We start from the raw sequence: 24,450 nt of genomic DNA, 5'->3' as shown, positions 1-24,450 counted from the left end.
AGATAGTGAAGGACAGGGAAGCCTGGCGTGCTGCAGTCCGTGGGGTCACAAAGAGTAGGATACGATTTAGGGACTGAACAACAATGGCTCAAGAGCTAAAGAATCTACCTGCAATGGGTCAGGAAGATCCTCTAGAAAAGGAACTGGCAACCCACTCCAGTACTCCCGCCTGGACAATCCCATGGACAGAGGAGCCTGGAGGGCTACAGTGCTTGGGGTTGCAAAGGGTCAGACGCGTCTTAGGGACTAAAAACACACATACAACTTCGTTTATGTGACTAGATGCTGTATGTAAGACATAGCTAAATATATCCGGTGCATGCTGGCAACAAACAAGCTTAAAAAAACAAGAAGAAGCTATGAATAACTACAAAGTCAGATTCAGGGAAGTTTATAAAAAAATGAAGATTAGCTGGGAAGGTATCAAATGTGACACGGATGTTAATTTACTTACTTACTTGTTTTTAAAAATAGCTTGCTCTATAACAGTGTTTTTCTTTATTTTAAAATCACCCAGGACCTCCGCTTGGGCTGTGCTCCCCAGCACCATTAAACAGGACTTTTCAGAGGTAGGACCTGGGCCTCACTGTATTTTACAAACTTTTTGTGAATGTCAGCTGTGGACAGAGAACCACTGCTCTGAAAGGATAACAGACTTCCTAGTATGAGTGATATGTGGTAATTCTAAGAGCAAAAAATAGAAGAAAGTAGAGACATCATGCTAATAGCTTATCTTAAACATGGCTTGACCTGGGCCTTGTGGCATACCACTGACCACTGCTACAGGAAAAATACGTAGACTGTTCTATTTTCTGAGGGGTAAGCAGATGCCCTTTGACAGTGAAATCATGAAGGTGGAGACACAAGGTAAAAGCCAATGGAAGTGTTAGATGCTCAGTCGTATCCAATTCTTTGTGACCCCATGAATTGTAGCCCGCCAGGATCCTCTGTCCATGGGGTTTTCCAGGCAAGAATACTGGAGAGGGTTGCCATGCCCTCCCCTCCAGGGGATATTCCCCACCCAGGGATCAAACTTGTGTCTCCTGCGTTGCAGGCAGATTGTTTACCGTCTGAGCCACCTGGGAAAAATATAGCAAACAGCAGAGCTAATATCATGGCCTCAGGTTTGTAACTTTATCTAATAAGTGTGCTGTCATACGTGGACGCTGCACATATCCACAGGTTCTTACCTATTAAAAACTGCCTGTAGGACCTCCTCGAAACGGTGAAGAACTTTCGGCGGGGTTGGCCACTGCACGTGCTTGCCGTAGTCCCTCATGGTCTTGATGCCGTGGAAGCGCCTGGCCACCTCGTGGATGTAGGACTTGACCTTGTAGCGACGGTAGTATCTGATAATCGTCAGCGCTGCTTTCGTCCTCTTGTACCGCATGCGGGCCAGGGTGCCCCGCCACACCTTCATGATCGAGGAAAATAAAAAAAGGAAGATGTTGCTGGATCACTTTGAAATCACAGACACTCCTTTACTTAGATGCTCAACCTGGAAATTTGCATACATCATAAGATCAGCCCAAGCCGAAGCATGTCAATTCTGCCTGCCACCAACAGATGGTGCCAGGAGGCACACCCATCATTTTGACTCAGAGTCTAGGGGGTTTATTATCCACAAAGAAGCGTGTGGAGTCTGAAGCAGAGCCCTGTTCTAACTCTAAGGTCACGAAAAGAAGAAAGCCAAAATACCATTATCCTTGGATAAATATTTTAAGAATGTTGAAAGGAAGCAAGATGAGTCAGAACCCAAAGCCATCAACATCCACAGTTCTTTTATGAAACCTAGCTTTGCACAGACTACACACATCGGCTGCTACTATAATGTTGCAGTGGAGTTAGGAACTGATTTATTCACGGTCTGTGAAGCCCCCCTCCCTGGGTGTTATGTAAACTCCTGTGAATTTAGATGTATTCCTGGGGAAAGGGTAAAAAACAGATGAATGATATCACAGAATCTATGTCCAATGTTTGCAGTGCTCAGAAATCAATCAGACAATATGTAAACATTTCAGTGCCTGCTTTATCCAAGCATAGTGAAGTCATAGATTACTTATATTTGTCTCAGGATCCCATCCTTCTCAACCTCTCAAGTAAAAAGAAATATGGTATAATCTTCATCATTGACTCTTCCCCTAACTATGCTATTACCAAATGTATCTTTTCTTGTGCAGTATTTCCAGTATAAATTGCTTTCTTTTCCTTTCTGCTACTAGAGTCCCAAGACCCCAAACTTCCTCACTGTTTTCTTGGATAACCTCCTCGGACGAACTGCCACCACCGTCCAGGTGATACTCACTGCTGCTACTTAAATGACTGTCTGAATTCTTAGGTTGATGGTACTATTTCCCTCCCTGTCTCTGGACTCTCAGGACCAAGAAATTCAACCTCTAATTCAAAGCCCACACAGTATGAATTCTCCAGGATTGCTCAGGGTTCTTTTATTTCTTCTTAGATCCCCATCTGTGGCCACCAATTTCTCACAGAAAAACTTAGGTGATGCCTTTTTCAAAAAATAGTATTTATTTATGTATGTTTGTGCTGGGTCTTCATTGCTGCATCACCTTCTGTCTAGTGGCGAGGGGGCTCCTCCTCATTGCGGTGCGTGGGCTTCTTAGTGGGGTGGCGTCTCTTGTTGGGAGCACAGGCTGTAGACAGACCGTGCAGGCTTCAGCAGTTGCAGCACGTGGGCTCAGTAGCCGTGGTGCACACGCTTAGTTGCTCCGTGCCATGTGGGATGTTCCTGGACCAGGAATTGAACCCTCGTCTCCTGCACCGGCAGGTGGATTCTTATCCACGGCACCACCATGGAAGTCCTGTGATGCCGTTTTCTTTCTCTATTTTTTTCCCCAGGTGATTAAAAAAATTTTTATTAACTTCTATTGGCGTATAGTTGCTTCATAATGTTATAGTAATTCCTTGCTGCAGAGCAAAGTGAATCAACCATTTGTATCCATATAGCCGCTCTTTTTTAGATTTCCTTCCCATTAGGACACCCCAGAACACCGAGGAGAGCTCCCCGATGCCTCTTTCATTTAGCCATTTTAGGCTGGTTTTCACAAAGGTTCCTAAACATCCCACGAGGTTGCACTGCCCCTCCTTTCCAGCCTGCTGCACTAACATGCGGAGGCCATTCACGGACCCCAAAGAGGAACTAACGGATCAAGAGAAACCGTGACATGTGAGGGAAACACGACCAGAGCAATTTGTGATGAACCTGGAGCTCATGTATAAGCAGAATATATAGAGACAAAGAGGCAGTGAGAAGTGACTCATGGCTGTGTGTGCCAAGATGCCTTTCCTCCTGTAGCTGAATCCATCACACACGTGGCCGTGTGAGGCCTCCACCCAAGTGCTAAAATAGAGGTCCCTTCTTTAGTATCTTGAAAAACCAAGAGTACAATTACAGGGTGGAAGTGTGTGATTCAATTGCTTAAAGAAAACACATTTTTAAATTCTCATACTGTTTGTTGCTTTTTTTTTTTTTTTAAGAGAAAGGCTATTAAGACTCCCTGGAGCCACATCTATATAGGAAATCAATCTTTAATTTTTAAGAAGTGTTTTATAGAGGTTTTTGTTAAAATGTTTTTGGTTAGACTCTTCAGTAATCTGAAAAAAAATGTGTAAGTGCTTTTTAAGGGGTAGGGTTTTTTGTTTGTTTTTGACAGCCTTGGAGATTTCATCTGTGTCTTGGTTAAATTAGGTTTTGTGTAGCTAAAAAATCAAACAGCACAAAAATACTATAAAAAAAGACAGTTGCCCACCTAAGCCCACTGCCTCAGCTTACAGTGTCATTCCATTCCAGCTATTCTAATTGCTTCTGGTATTTACAGATAATACATATAGGCTCTTATTTCTTGGTGAATCTTTTTAGACCCTATCCAAATTACAAAAGTTGGTGAGTTAGCTCTTTCATCATCACTGTTACTATTCCTTTATCACTCAATAATAATTACATCAAAATTTTAAAGTGTTTATACTGTTACATGTTATATTAGCTATATTATAGGTTGCATGAATAATTTGTATAATACATGTATACATAATATATGTTATATATGAATTTGGTTCATCACTGTGCTAAGGAGCATAATTGGCTACCATTCCTTTACTTTATTATATAAACTTGCTTTTACAGGTAATAACTGTCTGGTTTTTTAAAAATGTGCCTTATTTCCTAAATACTTATGCTAATTTTTCCAAATGTTCTACCAGACTCATCAAATGATCAGCAACAATGTTTCCAATTGTCAAGCTCATCACTAGAATGTGTTTTCTTTGATGCTCCCTATGTCCGCATGCTCTTTGAGCTCACTCCACAGTTCCTATTCTGGGACTTTTAAAGGTCTCTTCCACATTAGATCCCCGATTCTTGAACTTAACGTCTTCATCTTGGTTTCCCTCCCTCCAGTAGCTTCCAAAAAAGGATGCATGGCCAGTAAATTTCTATTCTCTTTAATTTCCTTGAGAGTACAAAGCAGTTGCCTAAAATACTTGTTTCCTGGGGTATAAGGGCAGAGGAGTGGAGAACAGGCTCTGGACCAGACTGTGTCAAAATCCTGGCCCACTCCAGCCAGCTGGGTGAACTGGGGCAAACTTCCCAATCCCTCTGTGCCTTTCGCGTTTTTATCCATAAGATGAGGATGATAGGACTTCCCTGGTGGTCCAGTGGTTGAGAATCCGCCTGCCGGTGCAGGGGACATGGGTTCAACCCCTGGTCTGGGAAGAGCCCACGTGCCACGGAGCAACTAAGCCCACGCGTCACAACTACTGAGCCAACGCTCTGGAGGCTGTACTCTGCAACAAGAGAAACTACCGCAATGAGAAGCCTGGGCACCGCAACTGGAGAGCAGACCCCGCTCACCACAACTAGAGAAAGTCCGAGCACGGCAACCAAGACCCAGCACAGCCAAAAATAAAATAAAATTAAATTTAAAAAAGATGTGGATGATGATGGTGCTGATCTTGTAGCAGTGGTGTGAAGATTAAAGGTTTCACTATACACAGGACACTGAAAATAGTGTCTGGCGGGTATCTGGAACTCAGTATGCATCGGTGGGTAGGACTATTTGAAATCTAGGCCTTGTCTTCAGGAGGCTGTGCTACTTTCTTTCCTTTTAAACATTTATTTGTTTATTTATTTGGCTGCGGCATGTGGGATCTAGTTCCTTGGCCAGGGATCGAACCTGGGTCCCTGGCATTGGGAGCTCAGAGTCTTAGCCACTGGACCACCAGGCAAGTCCCTGTGCTACTTTCTCTTTTTGTTTGTGCAGATTTTCTGCCTCGGTCACCAGTCAGTGTGGCCTGGAAACTCTGATGAATGTGAACCATTCCTCCTCAGTATGCCATTTGCCCTGGATAGTGTTTGATGGTGTGTTATTTTATTCTTCTAATGATAACATGGACTGGGTGTCCATGATTGATATGCCTTATCTGGGCTTTCAGCTGCCCAAGAATGGTGGAGAGAGAGCTGGGGCTGTGGATGACCACTGACTTCTTTCCTTAATACGAATGGAATCAATGCATCGGAGCTTTGCTTCAGTGAGTAAGGGGGGTATCATCGGCTTTTGGCTTGGCTGGGGACACACAGTCTTTCCCTGTGTCTTGTGAAGCTTTTCCTTGGTTTGGCCGTAGGAATTATCCCCAGCAGAAGCTTCCCCTCTTTCATGCCCACTTACTGACGTACCAAAGTCTCGCCTACTTACTGATGTACTCTTCTCGCCTGGTGGGGGTTGGGGTGGGGATCAGTCCTCTTGATGGAAGAAAGGGTTCCTGATGGAGGTGGTTGTACCAACCCTTCTCTCTAGGAACCCTTATACATAAGGCCAGAGCCTTGAAAAACAGTGAGACTTTTCAGAATTCCCTCCTTGTACTTTTCCACATTTCATTCTTGTCTTTGAAGAATACATATATTTCTTTTTAGCAGCGTCTTTCAATTCGGTCCAATTTCAGTTTTTGGATAACACTTCTCAAGTTTATAGTATGAACTTGGGAACTTTTCTTGCTTTCAGGGTTGATGGCGTGCTCTCCTTTATGATCAAAACGAACATTTTAATAATAACCTTTTAAAATGTTACTTTTACATTTTTGTTCATTTCAGCAAATTTAGGGGAGAGGACTTTCATGAGCTTGCAGTCACACCATCAACTTTATCAGGAGTCCCTTAGGCTTTATTTACTTTTCTAACATCAGAGAAAAAGTAGCAATGAGACACTACAGAGACAAATGATTCTATGCAAAAAAAAAAAAAAAAAAATTCATGTATTTTTCCTTATAATCAAAGCCTAGTTGGTTTAAACCAATACGCTCCCATAGAAGTTTGCATTTGTGTGGGAAAGGCTGTTGTTAATTTTCTCATCAAGGGTCTGAAGGTTGAAATTTAAGGTATGAGACAGATTTTTCCCATTTCCCTCTTTGTTTAAAGAGCTTAAACTGTGGAGTTCTTCAAGTCATATAAAGAGGACTCCAGAGAGGACTTTGCCTGATGATGGAGTGTCAGAAAGGAGAAAATTAACTGTTATATTCAATAAGCAAATGCTTAATGAGCATTTGAATATGCCTGGAGAGGTTCAGCAACAATCAAGGGAGCCAGAGAGGGCCTCATCAACAACATGAACGCTGAAAGTGGAAACCACAATATACTGTGTGCTTTAGGATCGGACGCAATAGACAGGGAGCCAAAAGCTGAAGGAAATATGACGGGACCTGGCGAGGAAGTTATCAGACGCTGTAAGGCAGAAGGCAGACTGACAGAGGAGAGGGCAAGCAAGTCATTTCTTAGGTGGAACTGAAGATAGAGGTGAAGAGAGTGGCCAACTTGGAAGTTACAACTGAGATATATAAGAAGAGAACATTAGAGCCACAGGGCACATCCCTGCTACTGAATTTTGGACCCAATTCTTCTCTTCAGTACCTTGACCCCCTACAGTCAATTTCATTTTTGTAAAAAATTTATTGTTTCCTTTTAAAACACAATTTTATTGGAGTATATTTGCTTTACAATGTTGTGTTAGTTTCTACGGTTCAGCAAAGTGAATCAGTTATATGCAAACATATATCCCCTCTTGTTTGGATTTCCTTCCCATTTAGGTCAGGCTTCCCTGATAGCTCAGCGGGTAAACAATCCGCCCACAATGTGGGAGATCTGGGTTTGATCCCTGGGTTGAGAAGACCCCCCTGGAGAAGGGAAAGGCTACCCACTCCAGTATCCTGGCCGGGAGAAATTAATGGGCTGTATAGTCCGTGGAGTCACAAAGAGTCAGACGTGACTGAGCACCTTTCACTTTCTCATTTAGGTCAGCACTGAGCCCGGAGTAGAGTTTCCTGTGGTATACAGTAGGTTCTCATTGGTTAGCCATTTTATACAGAGTATCAATAGTGTATACATGTCAATTTCGCAGCCAAGTGATCCTTTTAGGACCAAAGTCAGATCCTGTCTCTTCTCTGCCTAAGACTCTGCCACTGTGCTCCATCTCTGTCTTGCCTAGAGTGAAAGCCAAAGTCCCTCCTGTGGCCCACAGGACCCACATAGTCTGGTACAATCTCCACGCAGCCCCTCCCACTGTCCTCTCCCTGGCTCACTCCAGCCACACTGGACCCTGCTTTGCCCTGCACCAGCCTCTGGTCTCCGGGCCTTTCCACTAATTGTCCCCTCTGCTGGAAGGATCTTCCTCCAGATACCACCTAGCTATCTTCCTCACTCTCTAGTCTGCACAAATGTCACCTTCCCAATAAACCAGGCCCTAACCATTATATGTAAAAATTCCTCTTGTCTCTGCTGCACCACCCGCCACCCCCCCCACACCTCCCCCACCCCGCCCCCAGCCTTGGCACTCCTCATTCTCTGCACCAGGCTCTACTTTTTCTCTTGCCTCCAGCACTTCACACTTTACAACATCTGTAACTTCCATATTATTGTATTGTTTATGCTCTCCCTCTACAGGAATTTAAGCTCTGCTAGGCCAGGATCTTTGCCTCTTTTGTCCACAGACGAATCTCTACTGCCTCAAACAGAGCCAAGGACGTAGAAGCAACCCAGTAGTATTTGTTGAGTGACTGAATGTTTTCAACTTCATCTTGCAAGCCAGATACTAAATCTTTCATTTTTATCATCATGTTTCCCACTTTTAAGAGCTCATCCTTGTTCTACAAATAGCCCTCTTAAAAGCATGTTGCTCTTAGCACTATTCACAATAGGCAAGACGTGGAAACAATCTAAATGTCCATCGACAGATGAATGGATAAAGAAGATGTGGGGGGGGTGTGTGTGTGTGTGTGTGGATATGGGTGGTGGACTTCACTACAGGGTGATTAGGTGGGGGTCAACCAGCTGTGGGGGACCCCAGGAACGTCTGTATTTTAAATTGTTTTCTCTTTGCTCCCAGAATTCTGAGTGAAGAGGACTGGAGGGAATCTTTAGTATCTAGACTTTCACTTAATATACTTGGTTTCAATATGGTGCGTAACCCTTCTCCACTGGTTCCTGGTATCCCTAAGCCAGAGCTTTTCTGGTTCAGTTTCTTCAGAGTAAATTTCTTATCTTCTATCAAAATGAGACTGAGGCAGCCCTCAGCTTTGTGAGGCTGGGAGGCCTGGGTATATAACTGCTCTTATACAGATTCCCAGGTGGAGCTAGTGGTAAAGAACCTGCCTACTGATGCAGGGAATGTAAGAGATGAGGGCTTGATCCCTGGGTCGGGAAGATCTCCTGGAGGAGGGCATGACAACCCACTCCAGTATTCTTGCCTGGAGAGTTCCATGGACAGAGGAGCCTGATGGGCTACAGTCCATGGGGTCACAGAGTCAGACATGACTGAAGTGACTTAGTACGCACACTTAGAGTTTCAACCAATCTCCCCCTTCAGCTCTACCGCTCTCCCCTACCTACAGAGGTACCTGTTCCTCCCCACCCTGAATCTTCCTGCAGCCCCATGGCGGGGTGATCTGGCTTGCTTGTCCGCCTTCTTCTCTGCAGACACTTAGATTTCAGCTTTCTCCACTGGCCTGGGGGACTCACCACATGTTCACTTCCAAAATTACATTGATGCCTCTTGTCTGCTGTTATTTCCACTATGGTTGTATTTGTCCTTGTGGGTTTCTCCAATTTTCATCCCTTAACTGCTAATTGAGGGGTTCTGAGGGGGAGTGGATATAAACACAGTCTGTCATGTGTAACCAGATGTTTTATAATACCATCTTGATTCTACCATGTTTTCCTCTGGCACGTACTTCTGCGGTGGTCAGGCATTGCAAAACATCTGGCAGTCATTAAAGTACAAGATACACTTTGCAAAAGATATAGGATTCTAGGTTACACTCTATTAAGAAGCAGGTCAATTATATATCTTCAGTTTAACTTCAAAAACAAACATAGATCAGCTTTCTGTTTTTCTCTAGTTCTTCATGTTTTTGTTTTCTAGTCATTATGGGTGCTAGGACCATTCGGGCTGTCTTCAAGTAGCCCCCTGTTGCCCTGAATTGGATATTCTCTTGGTTTCTATAACCAGAATCCTTCAAAATTCCAGCTTCTAAGCTTCCCAGGCCCTCTATGCCTAGGGACAACTTTTGGTAGAATCATCTTTCAATTTCTATCTTCCATATAGATTTTCTGGCCAAGTTCTAACAGTTTATGGGTGTCAAGGAGTTGGGGTACAGGAGAATTTATTTAGGTACCAGGCTGAACTTTGACAAAATTGTAGGGTACACAAAATCTGTCTTTGGTATCCATACACCCCATCATATTTAGAATACGACATCCATTTTGGAATATCTCATGATTGATTAATGAAGGCCTGGCCTCTCCAAGAGTTATTTTAAAGGACGATTCAAAGAAAACATTTTCTGAGTTGTTCCTTTTCAACTCAAATATCTCCATGAGGGATAACATGAATAAAGATCTGATGTACTATTTTTAAAATGCTAGAGTACCCTTTTTTTTTTTTAATCAGAATAGCAAGTTAATATGTATGAAGAAGAAAGTAAGACTCAGTGAATATAATCTGTAGTTTCTTAGCATAAATTTTAACACAAAATTCCTTGGTTTCACGGATAAGTTACCATTTTCAGATAGTTTAAGGGACAAATTAAGCAATAATGAAATACACCAAGTGAAGTAAGTCAAAGACAAATACCATATGATATTACTTTAATTCCACACGTAAGTGGAATCTAAAAAAAATGATATAAATGGATTTACAAAACAGAAACAGACTTAGAAAACAAGTTTGGGACTAACATATACATACTACTATATATAAAATAGGTAACAAGAACAAACTGTATAGCACAGGGAGCTCTAATCAATACTCTGAAAATTCTGTAATGACCTATATGAGAAAAGAATGTGAAAAAGAATAGATACCTGTATGTGTATAATTGAATCATCTTGCCATACACCTGAAACTAACACGGCATTGTAAATCAACTATATTCCAGTACAAAATGAAAATTTAAAAAGAAATGATGAAGTAACGAGATCTTCAGTCAATAAACAGATGTAAACCATTCAACTAAAGAGATGCCCACCCCCGAAAAAACAGCATGTGTGAGTTTGATCATTATAAATTATCCTGATGAACTTAGCTGTGTGTGTAGGGGTGTATGATTTAGAAACGATCACCCCTGAGCTTTACTTTGGTCTCATGAACCTTCATTTGGGACTCATATGTTTTCTATCTGGCCTTGGTCAGATCCATTAGCCCAGCGATCCTTTAGTGCCCACAACTGTTGCTAATACAACAATGCTGTAGTCTGATAACCTCCTTGTAACTGTAACTTCCAGAAGCAACTGAACCTCCCAGTCAACTACTGTCAGAAGATTAGCTTAACATTAACTCTGTCAAAACTCAAATTGCAATTATTTTGAAAGCAAAATTATTTCAGCTAACAGGTTAAGTCATTCTGATGGGCCTTTCAGGATTCAGTTTTGTTCAAAAGTAAACAGTCTGTGGAGTTTACTGAAGCGGCTACTTTCTTCTGTTTGGTTTAAAATCTTTTTTTTTGTTTTTCCTTAAAAGAAGAGGTACAAAGTTGATCATTCATCTTCAAAATCGCTCAGGTCAAGGCTATTTCAAAACTGCTTCTTGACACAGAACTTCAGGGTATGGGTCAAGTGTTTAGGCATTTCAGCAGATCCAATGAGGTGTCTGTTTTAGGCTTGTGTGAAGACACCTGCTGCTTTCTCCACCCACAGAGTCACTGTCATCTAAGACGGAGGTGGCTCATGAACCAGTCAGGGGACAGGTTGGGCTTTTATCTTATATAACAAATGTTCTGACTTTTCTTCCTTTATGTCTGGCATCTAGAACATGCAGAATGCCTTAAAAAAAAAACACAAAAAAACCTAGTAACCTTTGCTTCAGATGCTTGCAAATGATCTCAATTTTGAATGGTTACCTAGATCACTCAAAAACTCAGACAATAACCAGTATTTGAAAGGCCCAGCCAAAGGTGCACCCCAACATTCTTTTGAGTTTCAAAAGTGAATTTGGGGACACAGGGCCTTTGAAATGCCCCCTGGGAAAAAAAAAGCGTTCCATTTTCAGTAAGTTCAGGAAGGCTGCATACTGCAATTCCTTTTCAGAGATTCATAACATACATTTGATATATTTAAAGCTCTGAGAAGTTCCATGTAAATAAATCTATTCTAACTTTGTTCAACCAAATTTTTAAAACATATTTAATTACAGAATCCTTTGTACACAGATTACTCATTCATTTTGAAGGGGATCAAGATACACTATCCCCTTATGCCACAGTGTCATAATAAGAGTTACTGAACATTTGTTTGGTCTATTAATATAAGAGCTCTGAGAGATGGTGAAGGACAGGGAAGCCTGATGTGCTGCAGTCCATAGGGTCACAAAGAGTCAGAGATGACTGAGGAACTGAACAACAACAATTAATAGCAGAATTTCCCAAATTCCTTCTGTATTTAATGGTTTTTATAGGAGAACCAGGAAAAAACGGGAACATCTATGATATTCTAGGGAAAACTACATATGCCTATGAGATAGCTGGAAAACAACTACAACTAATCCCTTAAAAAGTAAGATCTGGTCAAAGTCCACATGTAATGAAGGAAATCTCCATGAAACGAAGCTTGACTTCCTATCACAGTGAGGCTCTTTCAAGGAAGTCAGCACTGCCAGAGGGACAGCTCCCCGGCTGGCTTGGAGTTTGGGGGTGGAGTGGAAAGAATCTTTCCCTAGAGAGGCCAGCATTCCCTGCATACTACTTTGCAGGCTTCAGATGCTTTATAAGAACACATATTCATATTCTATCACAACAGCTACCGATAACGAACAAAACTTTTAAAGTGTTAGAGGTTCTTTCTGATCCACAGTGCACACACATGGCACTGACAACCAGTATCTTTGATTCTCATCTGGTTATTGTGATTACTCCTCAGACTAGGGAGAGAAAACATTATTCCATTACTATATACCAGGCCTTATGCTAGACTCTGGACATACATTAAAAACAGGTTTTTAGAAGCACTTATACTTGACATATTTTTGTACCTTGCTGCTTTATGTTTCTCTGTCTAATAATTCAACATTAAAAAAGCAGGGCCATACATCTGACGTAAGTTTCTTGAAGTCAAGCATTACATTTTGCTGGCAAATGCTTGGCTTTGAGAAACAGTCATTTTTCAGACCTAAAACTGCTTCTACACAGGGATGCAATTAATATTTGCAGCTCTTGTTAGGAGCCTGGCTCTTGCTGCAGGCAATGGGTGATGGTGGCAGCAGGGTTTTGTTGAGTCTGGCTCTTTTAATATATCCCTGTACCCCAAACATGCCATTAGTCCCCAGTGTCCACACCGATGGGGATACGAGTGAGGATGCTTTCTGGAGGGGAATTTCAGAATCTAGGGAGAAGGAAGTAATCTGGAAAAGGTCCTTACATCAAATATGCTTCCTCTTTCCATTTTCTGTCTTGGCCTGTAATGAATGTAAGGAGGAATCGCAGGATAGGAAGCACACTTACTAAGGACAGATATTTTTTTAACACTTCAAATGTACACAAGTTGAACATGATATGATTAAATAACTATGAAAGATCACTCCTGGTTATTACTCAGTGCCAAAGAGAGGGGGGGAAAAAGAGAATACAACTGCACTGTCTGCGTGCATGATTTATCATAATAGTAGGTACCACATGGTCAGAATAATGAATAGCTCATGCTAGAATATGTTGTGGGTGAGACAGAAATGTTACTATTCAGAGAAAAATCTAGAGTAAAATGCTAGGTTTTCTCAGTGATGTTGAGGTTTTATATTTGTGCACACAGCTATCACTATATTACTGAAAATCCAGAAACAGATCTGAAAAATTCTAGTACCTGATCTATTAATTTTCCAAGATATGTTTTATAACATAGTATTTGAAGACTGAAGTTTCTTAATTATATACCAATCAAGTCGGAACAGATTTAAAATGAATCAACAGGAATATAATTTTCCAACTAATATAAATACAATATAGTTTTGTTAAGATGAAATTATTTAATTTTATTTTATATTGGAGTATAGCTGATTAACAATGTCGTGACAGTTTCAGGTGGGCTCCATTCTCCCCTAAACTCCTCTCCCATCCAGGCTGCCACATAACATTGAGCAGAGTTTCCTGTGCTCTACAGTAGGACCCTGTAGGTTTTCCATTTAAATTCCTTTTTATAAACTGCATATTTCCCTTTTTTTCAATCCATTTTCTTTGGATCTTTTTTTTTACTGATTTGTACAAGCTCTATATAAATTAAGGGAACCATTCTTTTGTTATTAGTGTTTTAAATATTTTTTCCAGTATGCCAATGATCTTTTGATACTGTTTGTAATATACTACCATAGAGAAGTTGCTTTTTAAAAAAAATTGAGTGCAGTCAAATGTACTCATTTTTCTTCTTTGGTTATACACATATTTGACACAAAGTTGAGAACACATAATAATCATAAAGTGCTTTGCAATGCTTTTTATGTTATACATCAAGCACATTTCCCCATGTGATCAAATACCTTCTTATAACATGATTCTGAACAGCCTCACAGTACTCAGCAAGAAACATGCATGTAATTCAGTTAACCAGCCTCGTACTGTATGGTACTTGTGGTGTTTTCTGCTTTTTAAAATAGCATTTTAGGAGTATCATTGCACCAATTCTAATTCTAAAGGAGAATTGCTGCCATTACCCATTTCCAACTGCCACATATTTAAGTACTCCTTACCAAACTCCACCATTTGAAGAGCTAAAAAGAATTAACTAAATTGATACAAGCTAACCTACTGTATATGCTATGATTAAATTGCTTTGATTAGGAGTGTTATTTTTAAAAATTCACTAGCTATTTGAATTTTTTCTTCCATGAATTCTCTCTTCATACCTTTTCTTGTCCGTCACATATTCATAATTTCACCTCATGATTTGTAAGGGCTTTTTATATATGAAGTAGGTTAACCTTTTATTACATTTACAAAGACTTTTGGGCGTTTTGCCTTTTACCATGTCCTGGCCATGGCTCTTGGTTCTGGCTAATAAACCATGAGAAGACATTTTCTAGGTGTTTCTGAGAAAGAAAAATGTCTCACTCCTCAGAGAGAATGCCCAAGGACTTCTAGAAGTGAATTCTCTCCTTGAGTAAGTAAATATGGCTGCTGACTGTTAGCAGCCATCTTGCAACCACAAGGGGGAGCCTCACTGAGAGTGAAGATGATCCAGAAAGCTTCCTGTTGTATGAAATAAATCTTTCAACACTCTTCACCAGAGTAAATTAAGGTTTCTTCGCCTCCCCCTCCTCTCTCCTTACCTTCACCCTTCCCTCCTCTTTCTCCCTCCCTCTCCCCTGCCCCTTCTCTATCTCTCTCCTGCTTTCTTCCTTCCTTGCAACTGAACACAACTTTGCTACAAAGATATTTTGAGACTCAGAAATTGTAAACGTTTATGCTGTGATATCTATCAATCTTTGCCCTTATGATTCTTCTTTTGCTGCTGCTAAACTCAGAAAGCCCCTCCCTACTTTAAAATCAAATATCTGAGGGATTTCCCTAGCAGTCCAGTGGTTAAGACTTTGCCTTCCAGTGCAGGAGGTAGGGGTTCGATCCCTGGTCAGGGAGCTAAGATCCTACATGCCTTGTGGCCAAAAAACCAAAGCATAAAACAGAAGAAATGTTGTAACAAATTCAATAAAGACTTAACAGAAGAAATATTAAAGAATCAAATATGTGCCCATGAAATGAATTTGTTAAGATGTAAATGGTATGGACCTAACAGAAGTAGAAGATATTAAGAAGAGGTGGCAAGAATACACAGAAGAACTGTACAAAAAAGAGCTTTACGACCAAGATAATCACGATGGTGTGATCACTCACCTAAAGCCAGACATCCTGGAATGTGAAGTCAAGTGGGCCTTAGAAAGCATCACTACGAACAAAGCTAGTGGAGGTGATGGAATTCTAGTTGAGCTATTTCAAATCCTAAAAGATGATGCTGTGAAAGTGCTGCACTCAATATGCCAGCAAATTTGGAAAACTCAGCAGTGGCCACAGGACTGGAAAAGGTCAGTTTTCATTCCAATGCCAAAGAAAGGCAATGCCAAAGAATGCTCAAACTACCGCACTGCACTCATCTCACACGCTAGTAAAGTAATGCTCAAAATTCTACACGCCAGGCTTTAGCAATATGTGAACCGTGAACTTCCACATGTTCAAGCTGATTTTAGAAAAGGCAGAGGAACCAGAGATCAAATTGCCAACATCCGCTGGATCACTGAAAAAGTAAGAGAGTTCCAGAAAAACATCTATTTCTGCTTTATTGACTATGCCAAAAACTTTGACTGTGTGGATCACAATAAACTGTGGAAAATTCTGAAAAAGATGGGAATACCAGACCACCTGACCTGCCTCTTGAGAAACCTACATGCAGGTCAGGAAGCAACAGTTAGAACTGGACATGAAACAACAGACTGGTTCCAAATAGGAAAAGGAGTACGTCAAGGCTGTATATTGTCACCCTGCTTATTTAACTTCTATGCAGGGTACATCATGAGAAACGCTGGGCTGGAAGAAACACAAGCTGGAATCAAGATTGCCGGGAGAAATATCAATAACCTCAGATATGCAGATGACACCACCCTTATGGCAGAAAGTAAAGAGGAACTCAAAAGCCTCTTGATGAAAGTGAAAGTGGAGAGTGAAAAAGTTGGCTTAAAGCTCAACATTCAGAAAACAAAGATCATGGCATCTGGTCCCATCACTTCATGGGAAATAGACGGGAAACAGTGGAAACAGTGGCTGACTTTATATTGGGGGCTCCAAAATCACTGCAGATGGTGACTGCAGCCATGAAATTAAAAGACGCTTACTTCTCGGAAGGAAAGTTATGACCAACCTAGATAGCATATTGAAAAGAAGAGATATTACTTTGCCAACAAAGGTCTGTCTAGTCAAGGCTATGGTTTTTCCAGTGGTCATGTATAGATGTGAGAGTTGGACTGCGAAGAAAGGTGAGCGCCAAAGAATTGATGCTTTTGAACTGTGGTGTTGGAGAAGACTCTTGAGAGTCCCTTGGACTGCAAGGAGATCCCACCAGTCCATCCTAAAGGAGATCAGTCCTGCGTGTTCATTGGAAGGACTGATGCTGAAGCTGAAACTCCAATACTTTGGCCACCTCATGCAAAGAGCTGACTCATTGGAAAAGACCCTGATGCTGGGAGGGATGGGGGGGCAGGCGGAGAAGGGGATGACAGAGGGTGAGATGGCTAGATGGCATCACTGACTCGATGGATGTGAGTCTGAGTGAACTCTGGGAGTTGGTGATGGTCAGGGAGGCCTGGTGTGCTGTGATTCATGGGGTTGCAAAGAGTAGGACATGACTGAGCGACTGAACGGAACTGAAGCTCTGGAGTGGGATGGGGAGGGGACTCAATCACAAACAGGGGAAAGCCTTTATTTCACAATTGTTTCATGAATGGCAGGAAACTGTGTCCACTCTAGTAGATTATCCATAATTAAAGATGTGTGAAATGCCCCCTAAAGGCCTGGAATCTTTGAAATACAAATGAGTTACCAGTTTCAGCTGATGAAAATGATGGGAGAAATGTTCTATTTGGATCAAACTTATGTGAGTGGACTGAATCTAAGTCAGATCCTACCTGGTCAGGCATTAAGAAGAGTTAATACTGGAAATCTTTATGGGGATGTCTCCCCTGAAATAGTTGAATAAAAAAAAAAAAACAACACTGGGAAATAATCAAGAAAAAAAAATATACCCACATACATAAAATTATTTGACTACAAAAGGCATAAGCTACAGTGAAAAGGGTATATTCTATATATTTTAATATACAGTCATAATAAATCATCATGCATGCATGCTAAGTTTCTTTAGTTCTGTCTGAGTCTTTGCAACCCTATGGACCACAGCCTGCCAGTCTTCTCTATCCATGGGATTCTCCAGGCAGGAATAAATCAGCATTTTCACACAAAGTCAGAGCAACCATAAATTGGATTTAGAGAATAACTGGAGTGCTTTTCGAATGAACAGTGTTAGACTGTCTATAAACAGCTCGATCTTGCCTGTGAAATATTTTAGGACCATCAAAATTGACCCTTCTTTTTGGTCTTTTTCACTCATCTCAACTGGCTTGTGATCAATATTTCATGGAACCCTTCTATAGCTGCCCTTCAGGTATCCTTCCAAAAAACCCAAACCCAAATTTCAGCTGAAAACTTCACAGAGAGAACTCCTGCTGCACTGAACCTTGAAGGAAGGGATGCATCAGCAACAAAAAGTGACCGAAGCACAGACGCTGGAGTGACAGTTCTGAAAACGCCTTCCGAATGTTCACACCCTTTCTCGCTGTGGAGTTTTTGCTTCTGCGTTTCCCTCAGCTTGCATCTTCTCTCCCTGGAATTTTCCTAGGGTCAGCCCCTTCTCCATCTTTGTGTGTGTGTGTTCAGTCCTCAGTCGTGTCTGACTCTTTGCAACCCCATGTGCTGTAGCCTGCCAGGCTCCTCTGTCCGTGGAATTTTTCAGGCAAGAATACTGGAGTGAGCTGTCATTTTCCTCCTCCAGGGGATCTTCCCAGCCCAGGGATCAAACCTGCGTCTCCTGCATCTCCTATATTGGCAGGCAGATTCTTTACCACTAGCGCCATCTCACTTCAGTGTTACCTCCTCAGAGAGGCCTTCACTGACCAGCTCATTCCCCTTAATCTCTGAATGACTTTCAGTCCTTCCTTTCCTTCATAACTGTTACACAGTTTATAATTATTTGTTGACTTTTTTTGGTCTCACTCCTCGATTAGAATGTATACCCCATGAGGACAAGGACTACTTTTATTACATGTATCACTGTGTCTCCTAAGAGTGCCTGGCACTAAACACACTTGTTGAATGAAAGTATATACATTGGCTTGAATACACTAAAGATCTTTTATTATAAGTTTAAAAAGAAGACTGTGGAAGAGCCCCCATGGAATGTTTCACAGCCAAATAACCTTAGGGCTTAAGAGCCCACGTAAGAGAAACAGATAAGCCATCCTGTTACACAACAGAACAGACAAGCCAGGCACCTGACGAAACATTCAAGGAGAAACACACGGCAGCTGCCACACAGCTCTCAAGTCTTAATGGAATCTCAGAAATCGATGTCAGTGGTTGATGGTTCTAGAGTAGCCTAGCATGAATAAGCACTGACTTGGAAAACGGCTGCCAGTTTGTCAGTGAGGGGCCTGATGTGTGAAAAAGCCTGCTTTTCAGTGAATATTCTACTTACATGAAAAGAGTTTCACTAAAAACACAAGTATTCATCTTAAATAAGTTGGTTCTAACTATGAAAATATGAATATTCCAAATTAAGTTCCCAATTGCTTGTTCATCCCAGTTAACAGGATTTTTCACAAAAAATTTCCCCTTTTGACTCCCACCCCTCTCCCCCCAACCTTGCTGTTTTTGGACAGAAGTCAACACCTCAGTGTCACTGCATTTTATCAAGAGACCAAGGAAAATGCAACCTGTTACATCTTTACTCACTCTTGGAGCCAAAGTGACCAAGAAAGAGCCCATAAAACTCTACTGTGTATTATTCCGTTTATTTCACTGGGCCTGTAGGAATAATCTGATTCCTCTATTACTGGAATGAGAGGAAAGAGGTGGGGAAAACCCTAGACTGGGAAATTCTGCCAAATTCAAATATACAAATATTGTATGCATACATGCTAAGTCGCTTCAGTCATGTCCGACTCTTTGCGACCCCATGGACTGTAGCCTGCCAAGCTCCTCTGTCCGTGGAGATTCTCCAGGCAAGAATACTGAAGTGGGTTGCCATGGCCTCCTCCAGGGGATCTTCCTAACCCAGGGATTGAACCGGCAACTCTTACTTCTCCTGCATCAGCAGGTGGGTTCCTTACCACTAGCACCACCTGGGAATCCCCACAAATATTATATACTAATTCTCAAATGGACAAAAATCAAGTTACAAGGGATGGATAAGGAACCAGCTCTTGGTCAGACCACTTAGATGAACTAGCTGTTCAGGCTCACAGGCTAAGGACGACTGAGAAGACACCCCTGGGCCACAGACTGGTACCAGTTTGTGGCCTGTTAGGGACTAGGTCACACGGCAGGAGGTGAGCGGCAGGTGAGCCAACGAAGCTTCGTCTGTATTCACAGCCACTCCCCATGGCTCTTCTGTCACCCCCAGATGTCCAGTTGCAGGAAAACAACCTTAGGGCTCCTGCTGATTCTGTGTTACAATGAGTTGTATAATTATTTCATTATAAATCACAATGTGATAATATTATAAATAAAATGTACAATACCTATAATGCGCTTGAATCATCCCAAAATGATGTCCCTCCCCGACCTCGGTCTGTGGGAAATTGTCTTCCATGAAACTGGTCCCTGGTGCAAACAAGTTTGGGGACTGCTGCTGTAATTAATGTAGTTTTGGCTTTAACTCAGCAGCCGATAGGTATTCTCTACTTTCCTCTCTCGTTGAGAGGTGATCCAGCAGATATTCTATTCTTCCAAAGGCGCAGAAAACGGTTTTTTTTTCATACGTCCATGGAGTCCACTGAGTCACTACATTATGGCAAAAGGAGAAAAGTAGCTCAAGAGAGTCTCAGAGTTGCCATGTCTGTGGAGGTCTATCCTCTAAACCCACAATCACGGAACAAGTTTTCTGGGATCATCACATTCAAGATTGTACTTATCTGGCCAGGCTAAGACCACAAAAACTCACAGCTCCTTGACTTATCTGTCAAATAACAACTACAGAAAACTGGTTTATTACTAAATTATTTGGCTTTGAACCCTTGATTTTCTTCCTCTTCCAAATACGTATGTTAATGTAGCTGTAAGTTAACTGTCATCTACAGAAAACCCTGAGCTTGGTTGTTACTATAGCAAATTCATTCCTTTCCTCTTCATCTACATGGGTCATCCCACTGATGTGACCTGCTTTGGTCAATGTGTGGTCACCCCATTGTGACAATGTGTGGTGACCTCAACAGTTTGAAATGTGCTTGTGTGGTGAACTGTGCCCTCTTAGGCATTTGCTGTTATCGTGAGAAGAACATGCCCCAGGCTCCACTGACATCAGCAAAAATAAGCTACATGTAGAGCCAATCTGTAGTCAACCCACGGCCTGGGATGGGCTCAGCCAAAAACGGCCAAACCCTGGATGCATGAGGAATAAAGAAATATTGACTGCTATAGCCACTAAGGTTTAGAGTGGTTTGGTAGGCTGAATAATCCTCCCTCCCGCATATCTACCTTTCAGTCCCTGGAACCAGTAAATGATACTTCATCTGACACAAAAAAGGACTTTGGCATTGTGATTAGGTTAATGATCTTGAGATGGGTAGATTATCCTGGATTATCTGGGTGGACTCTAAGTGCAATCACATATATCTATATAAGAGGGGGGCGGTGGGAGATTTGAAGAGGAAGAGGAGATGGCATGTGACTATGGAAGCAGAGACTGGAGCCACAAACCATGGAATTCTGGCAGCTACCAGAAGCTGGAAAAAGCAAGGCACAGATTATCCCTATAACCACTAGAGGAAGTATGGCCTTGATGACACCCTGATTTTGGCCCAGTGAAACCGATTTCAGACTTCTGGCCTCCAGAACTGTGAAAGGATAAATTCCTGTTGTTTTAAGCCACTAAGTCTGTGATAATTTTCATAGCAGCCATAGGAAACCAATATAGGTGGTTTGTGGCATGGTTATGCCAATGGTCAACTGATAGATACCCAAACCAATAATAATAATATTAGTGTTAATAATATAATGTTAATAATTATACCAAACACACAGTAGCTGCCATATGCCAGGCACTGATCAAAGTATGTTGAATATATTAAGTCCTTTAATACTCACAACCATACTATACGGTGGTACTCTGATTTCCCTTTTACAGATGAAGAGACAGAAGAACAGAGAAGCCACAGCATTTCATTTTGTAAGTGCTGAGCAGGGATCGGACCCCAAGTGCCTTGTGGTTGACTGAAGCTAAGAACTGCCTGCTGGTTAGGCAGCAGTTGAGTCAAGAAATTACACAGAAGTTAGTGATTCTTCAACTCTGGCGGCAGACTTAAAACTTAAAGGCTTCTTTCCCAGTTGGGAATAACTCTTATGCCAACTAATTACTCCATTTGCTTGGTATGATGAAGGTACCTCATTTCAATGCACACGACTAGCTCTTAAGTATTAATAAACATAACACAGCTAATAGGAAACTTTATAACTCCCAGAGCACCTAGTATTGAATCATGATACAATAATTATATTACTGGCAAAATACCACCCAAGCCACTCTGCAAAGAATATTAGGCTGGGGCCCCTGGGTGGAGTACAAACAAGCAAAAGGACACTGCTTCCCTCAACAATTCATCATCTGGTTGAGGAGAAAAGACAAAATGTGCAAAATTACAAATGATCTGCAGACGAAAGAAATCTTAGAATTCAACAGCAATCTTTGAGCTAAAGACCTTTTTTTAGGGTTTTGTGGGTTTTTTTTTTTTAAGTATTTTTAAGTCTCTGTTGAATTTGTTCAACATTGGTTCCGTGTTCTGTTTTGTTATTTTTGGCTGTGAAGTACATGGGATCTTAACTCCCCAACCAGGGATTGAACCCACCCCCTGCACTGGAAAGAGATGTGTTAGCCACAGGCCCAGCAGGGAAGTCCCTGAAGACCTCAGCTGGGTGGTTCTCTGCCCTGCCTCTTCCACAGAACATCTGGCAATAGGAAGACTTTCTAACAGAAAACATTGCATATAAATAGCCCTAAATTTTCTTTAGTTATAAATGAAGCCCCACAAAGGAATGACTCACGGGTTCCTCCTTAGTCTGTATAATGGACCTGTGCACCTGTATGCACGTGTGTGTGCTTGCACACATGTGAGCATGTGTGGGTATTTCTAGAATTAATGTGGTTAAAAAGAAATCACACTGAATATCCTGTTTTGTAACATATATTCTTATTTAACATTTATCATGAGCACTTCGGAGAAGGCAATGGCACCCCATTCCAGTACTCTTGCCTGGAAAATCCCATGGATGGAGGAGCCTGGTAGGCTGCAGTCCATGGGGTCGGTAGGAGCTGGACATGACTGAGCGACTTCACTTTCACTTTTCAGTTTCCTGCATTGGAGAAGGAAATGGCAACCCACTCCAGTGTTCTTGCCTGGAGAATCCCAGGGACGGGGGAGCCTGGTGGGCTGCCGTCTATGGGGTTGCACAGAGTCAGACACGACTGAAGCGACTTAGCAGCAGCAGCAGCATGAGCACTTGATTAAATTTCTTTATATTGTCTTTGTTAATGGCTGCTTAGTTCTCTGCCGGTTGGATGTATTATAATTTATATGACTCAATGTTTTTCTCCATCATTTTCCACTTTCATGAGAAATACTGAAGAGAAAATTCTTACAACTAAACGTTTACATAAAGTCTCAAGAATTTCCTTACTATAAATTTCTAGAAGTATAATTGCTAGATTAGAGGCAAACCCAACCAAATTTTAGATTTTTTTGGAAACACATTGCTAAACTACCGTCTGGAAAGTTCTCACGTATTTATTCTCTTGCCAGCAGTAAACAAATCCTCAGCAACACTGTGTAGGATTAAAAAAAAAAAAAACCTCAAGTATTTGATAGATGAAAATGTTTGCGCTAGCCATTTTTCCCTTCTTATTCTTTTTGGTGGACTGATTGTTTATATTCTCTCTCCATTTACTAGTATTTATTTCTTTGGAAGGGCCTTTTGTACATTAAAGGTATTTATATTCTGCACATGTTGAAACTGAAAAGATAGCATTTAAAGCCACTCTATGTTACCCCATAAAGAGAAACTGTAGGCTCTAAACATATGCAATAAATAATGATACATATCCCAGAACGTGCTGAATATTTCAAAAATTTTTTATTTTGGTTAGCAAAACTTACTAGTCCAAGCAGAATGTGTTTAAATGTGCCAGGAAAAAGAATACAAGCCATTTCTGACACACTTAGATTTCTTGGTAGTTACGTATGTTTGCCGTAGCAAGAAAAAGCTAAAGTAAACCCTAACATCGCAGCCCTTATGCTTAAACCACACAGACTCTATGATATACCTATCAGGACATTAGAATGTATTTTGCCACCCATAAAGTGTCTTGGTGTTGTTGTTTAGTTAGTAAGTTGTGTCCAACTCTTTTGCAACCCCATGGATTGTAGCCTGCCAGGCTCCTCTGTCCATGGGATTTCCTAGGCAAGAATATTGGAGTGGGTTGCCCTTTCCTTCTCCAGGAAATCTTCCTCACCCAGGGATTGAACCTGAGTCTCCTGCATTGGCAGGTAGAATTCTTTCTTGTTTTTAATTGAAGAATGATTGCTTTACAGAATCTTGTGGTTTTCTGTCATACATCAAGAATCAGCCATAGGTACACTCATGTCCCCCACCCTCCTGGACCTCCCGCCCACCTCCCTCCCCATCCCACCCTTCAGCCTGTCGCGGAGCCCCTGTTTGAGTTCCCTGAGTCATACAGCAAATTCCCACTGGCTGTCTATTTCACATTTGGTATTATGCATGTCTATGTTGCCCTCCCCATACATCTCCCCTTCTCCTTCTTCTCCGCCCGTGTCCATAGGTCTATTCTCCTATGTCTGTTTCTCCATTGTGGCAGGTAGATTCTTTACTGCTGAGCCACCAGGGAAGCCAATAAAGTGTCTTGGCTTAATGAAATATGTGGCAAAAGGATGTACCTTTTGAAAAAAAAAAAAAAAAGTCAGTTTTGAAAATCACCCTTTTTTTTGGGGGGGGGTGACATTTTACATAAACTATCAGCATGGCCATTAGATAGTGAATACTAATTATACTATTTTCTTTGCTGCCTTTAATATTTGTCACCCAATCGTTTCCCAAAGAATCAGAGGGAACTTACATAGGAGGTTACCTAGACGACAC

At 41.5% G+C, this 24,450-nt stretch overlaps 1 protein-coding gene across 1 annotated transcript in view; it reads right to left on the bottom strand.

Annotated features, from left to right (window-relative positions):
- The window catches only part of MYO1D (myosin ID), a 360,182-nt gene that overhangs the window by 158,778 nt on the left and 176,954 nt on the right, over window positions 1–24,450 (bottom strand). The window contains 1 exon segment of the mRNA NM_001075838.2: window positions 1,191–1,414. Coding sequence (NP_001069306.1) covers window positions 1,191–1,414 — 224 coding nt within the window.

The sequence above is a fragment of the Bos taurus genome, chromosome 19, assembly GCF_002263795.3.
Source record: "Bos taurus isolate L1 Dominette 01449 registration number 42190680 breed Hereford chromosome 19, ARS-UCD2.0, whole genome shotgun sequence".
NCBI lineage: Eukaryota > Metazoa > Chordata > Mammalia > Artiodactyla > Bovidae > Bos > Bos taurus.
This window is presented reverse-complemented; position numbering and strand designations above follow the sequence as displayed.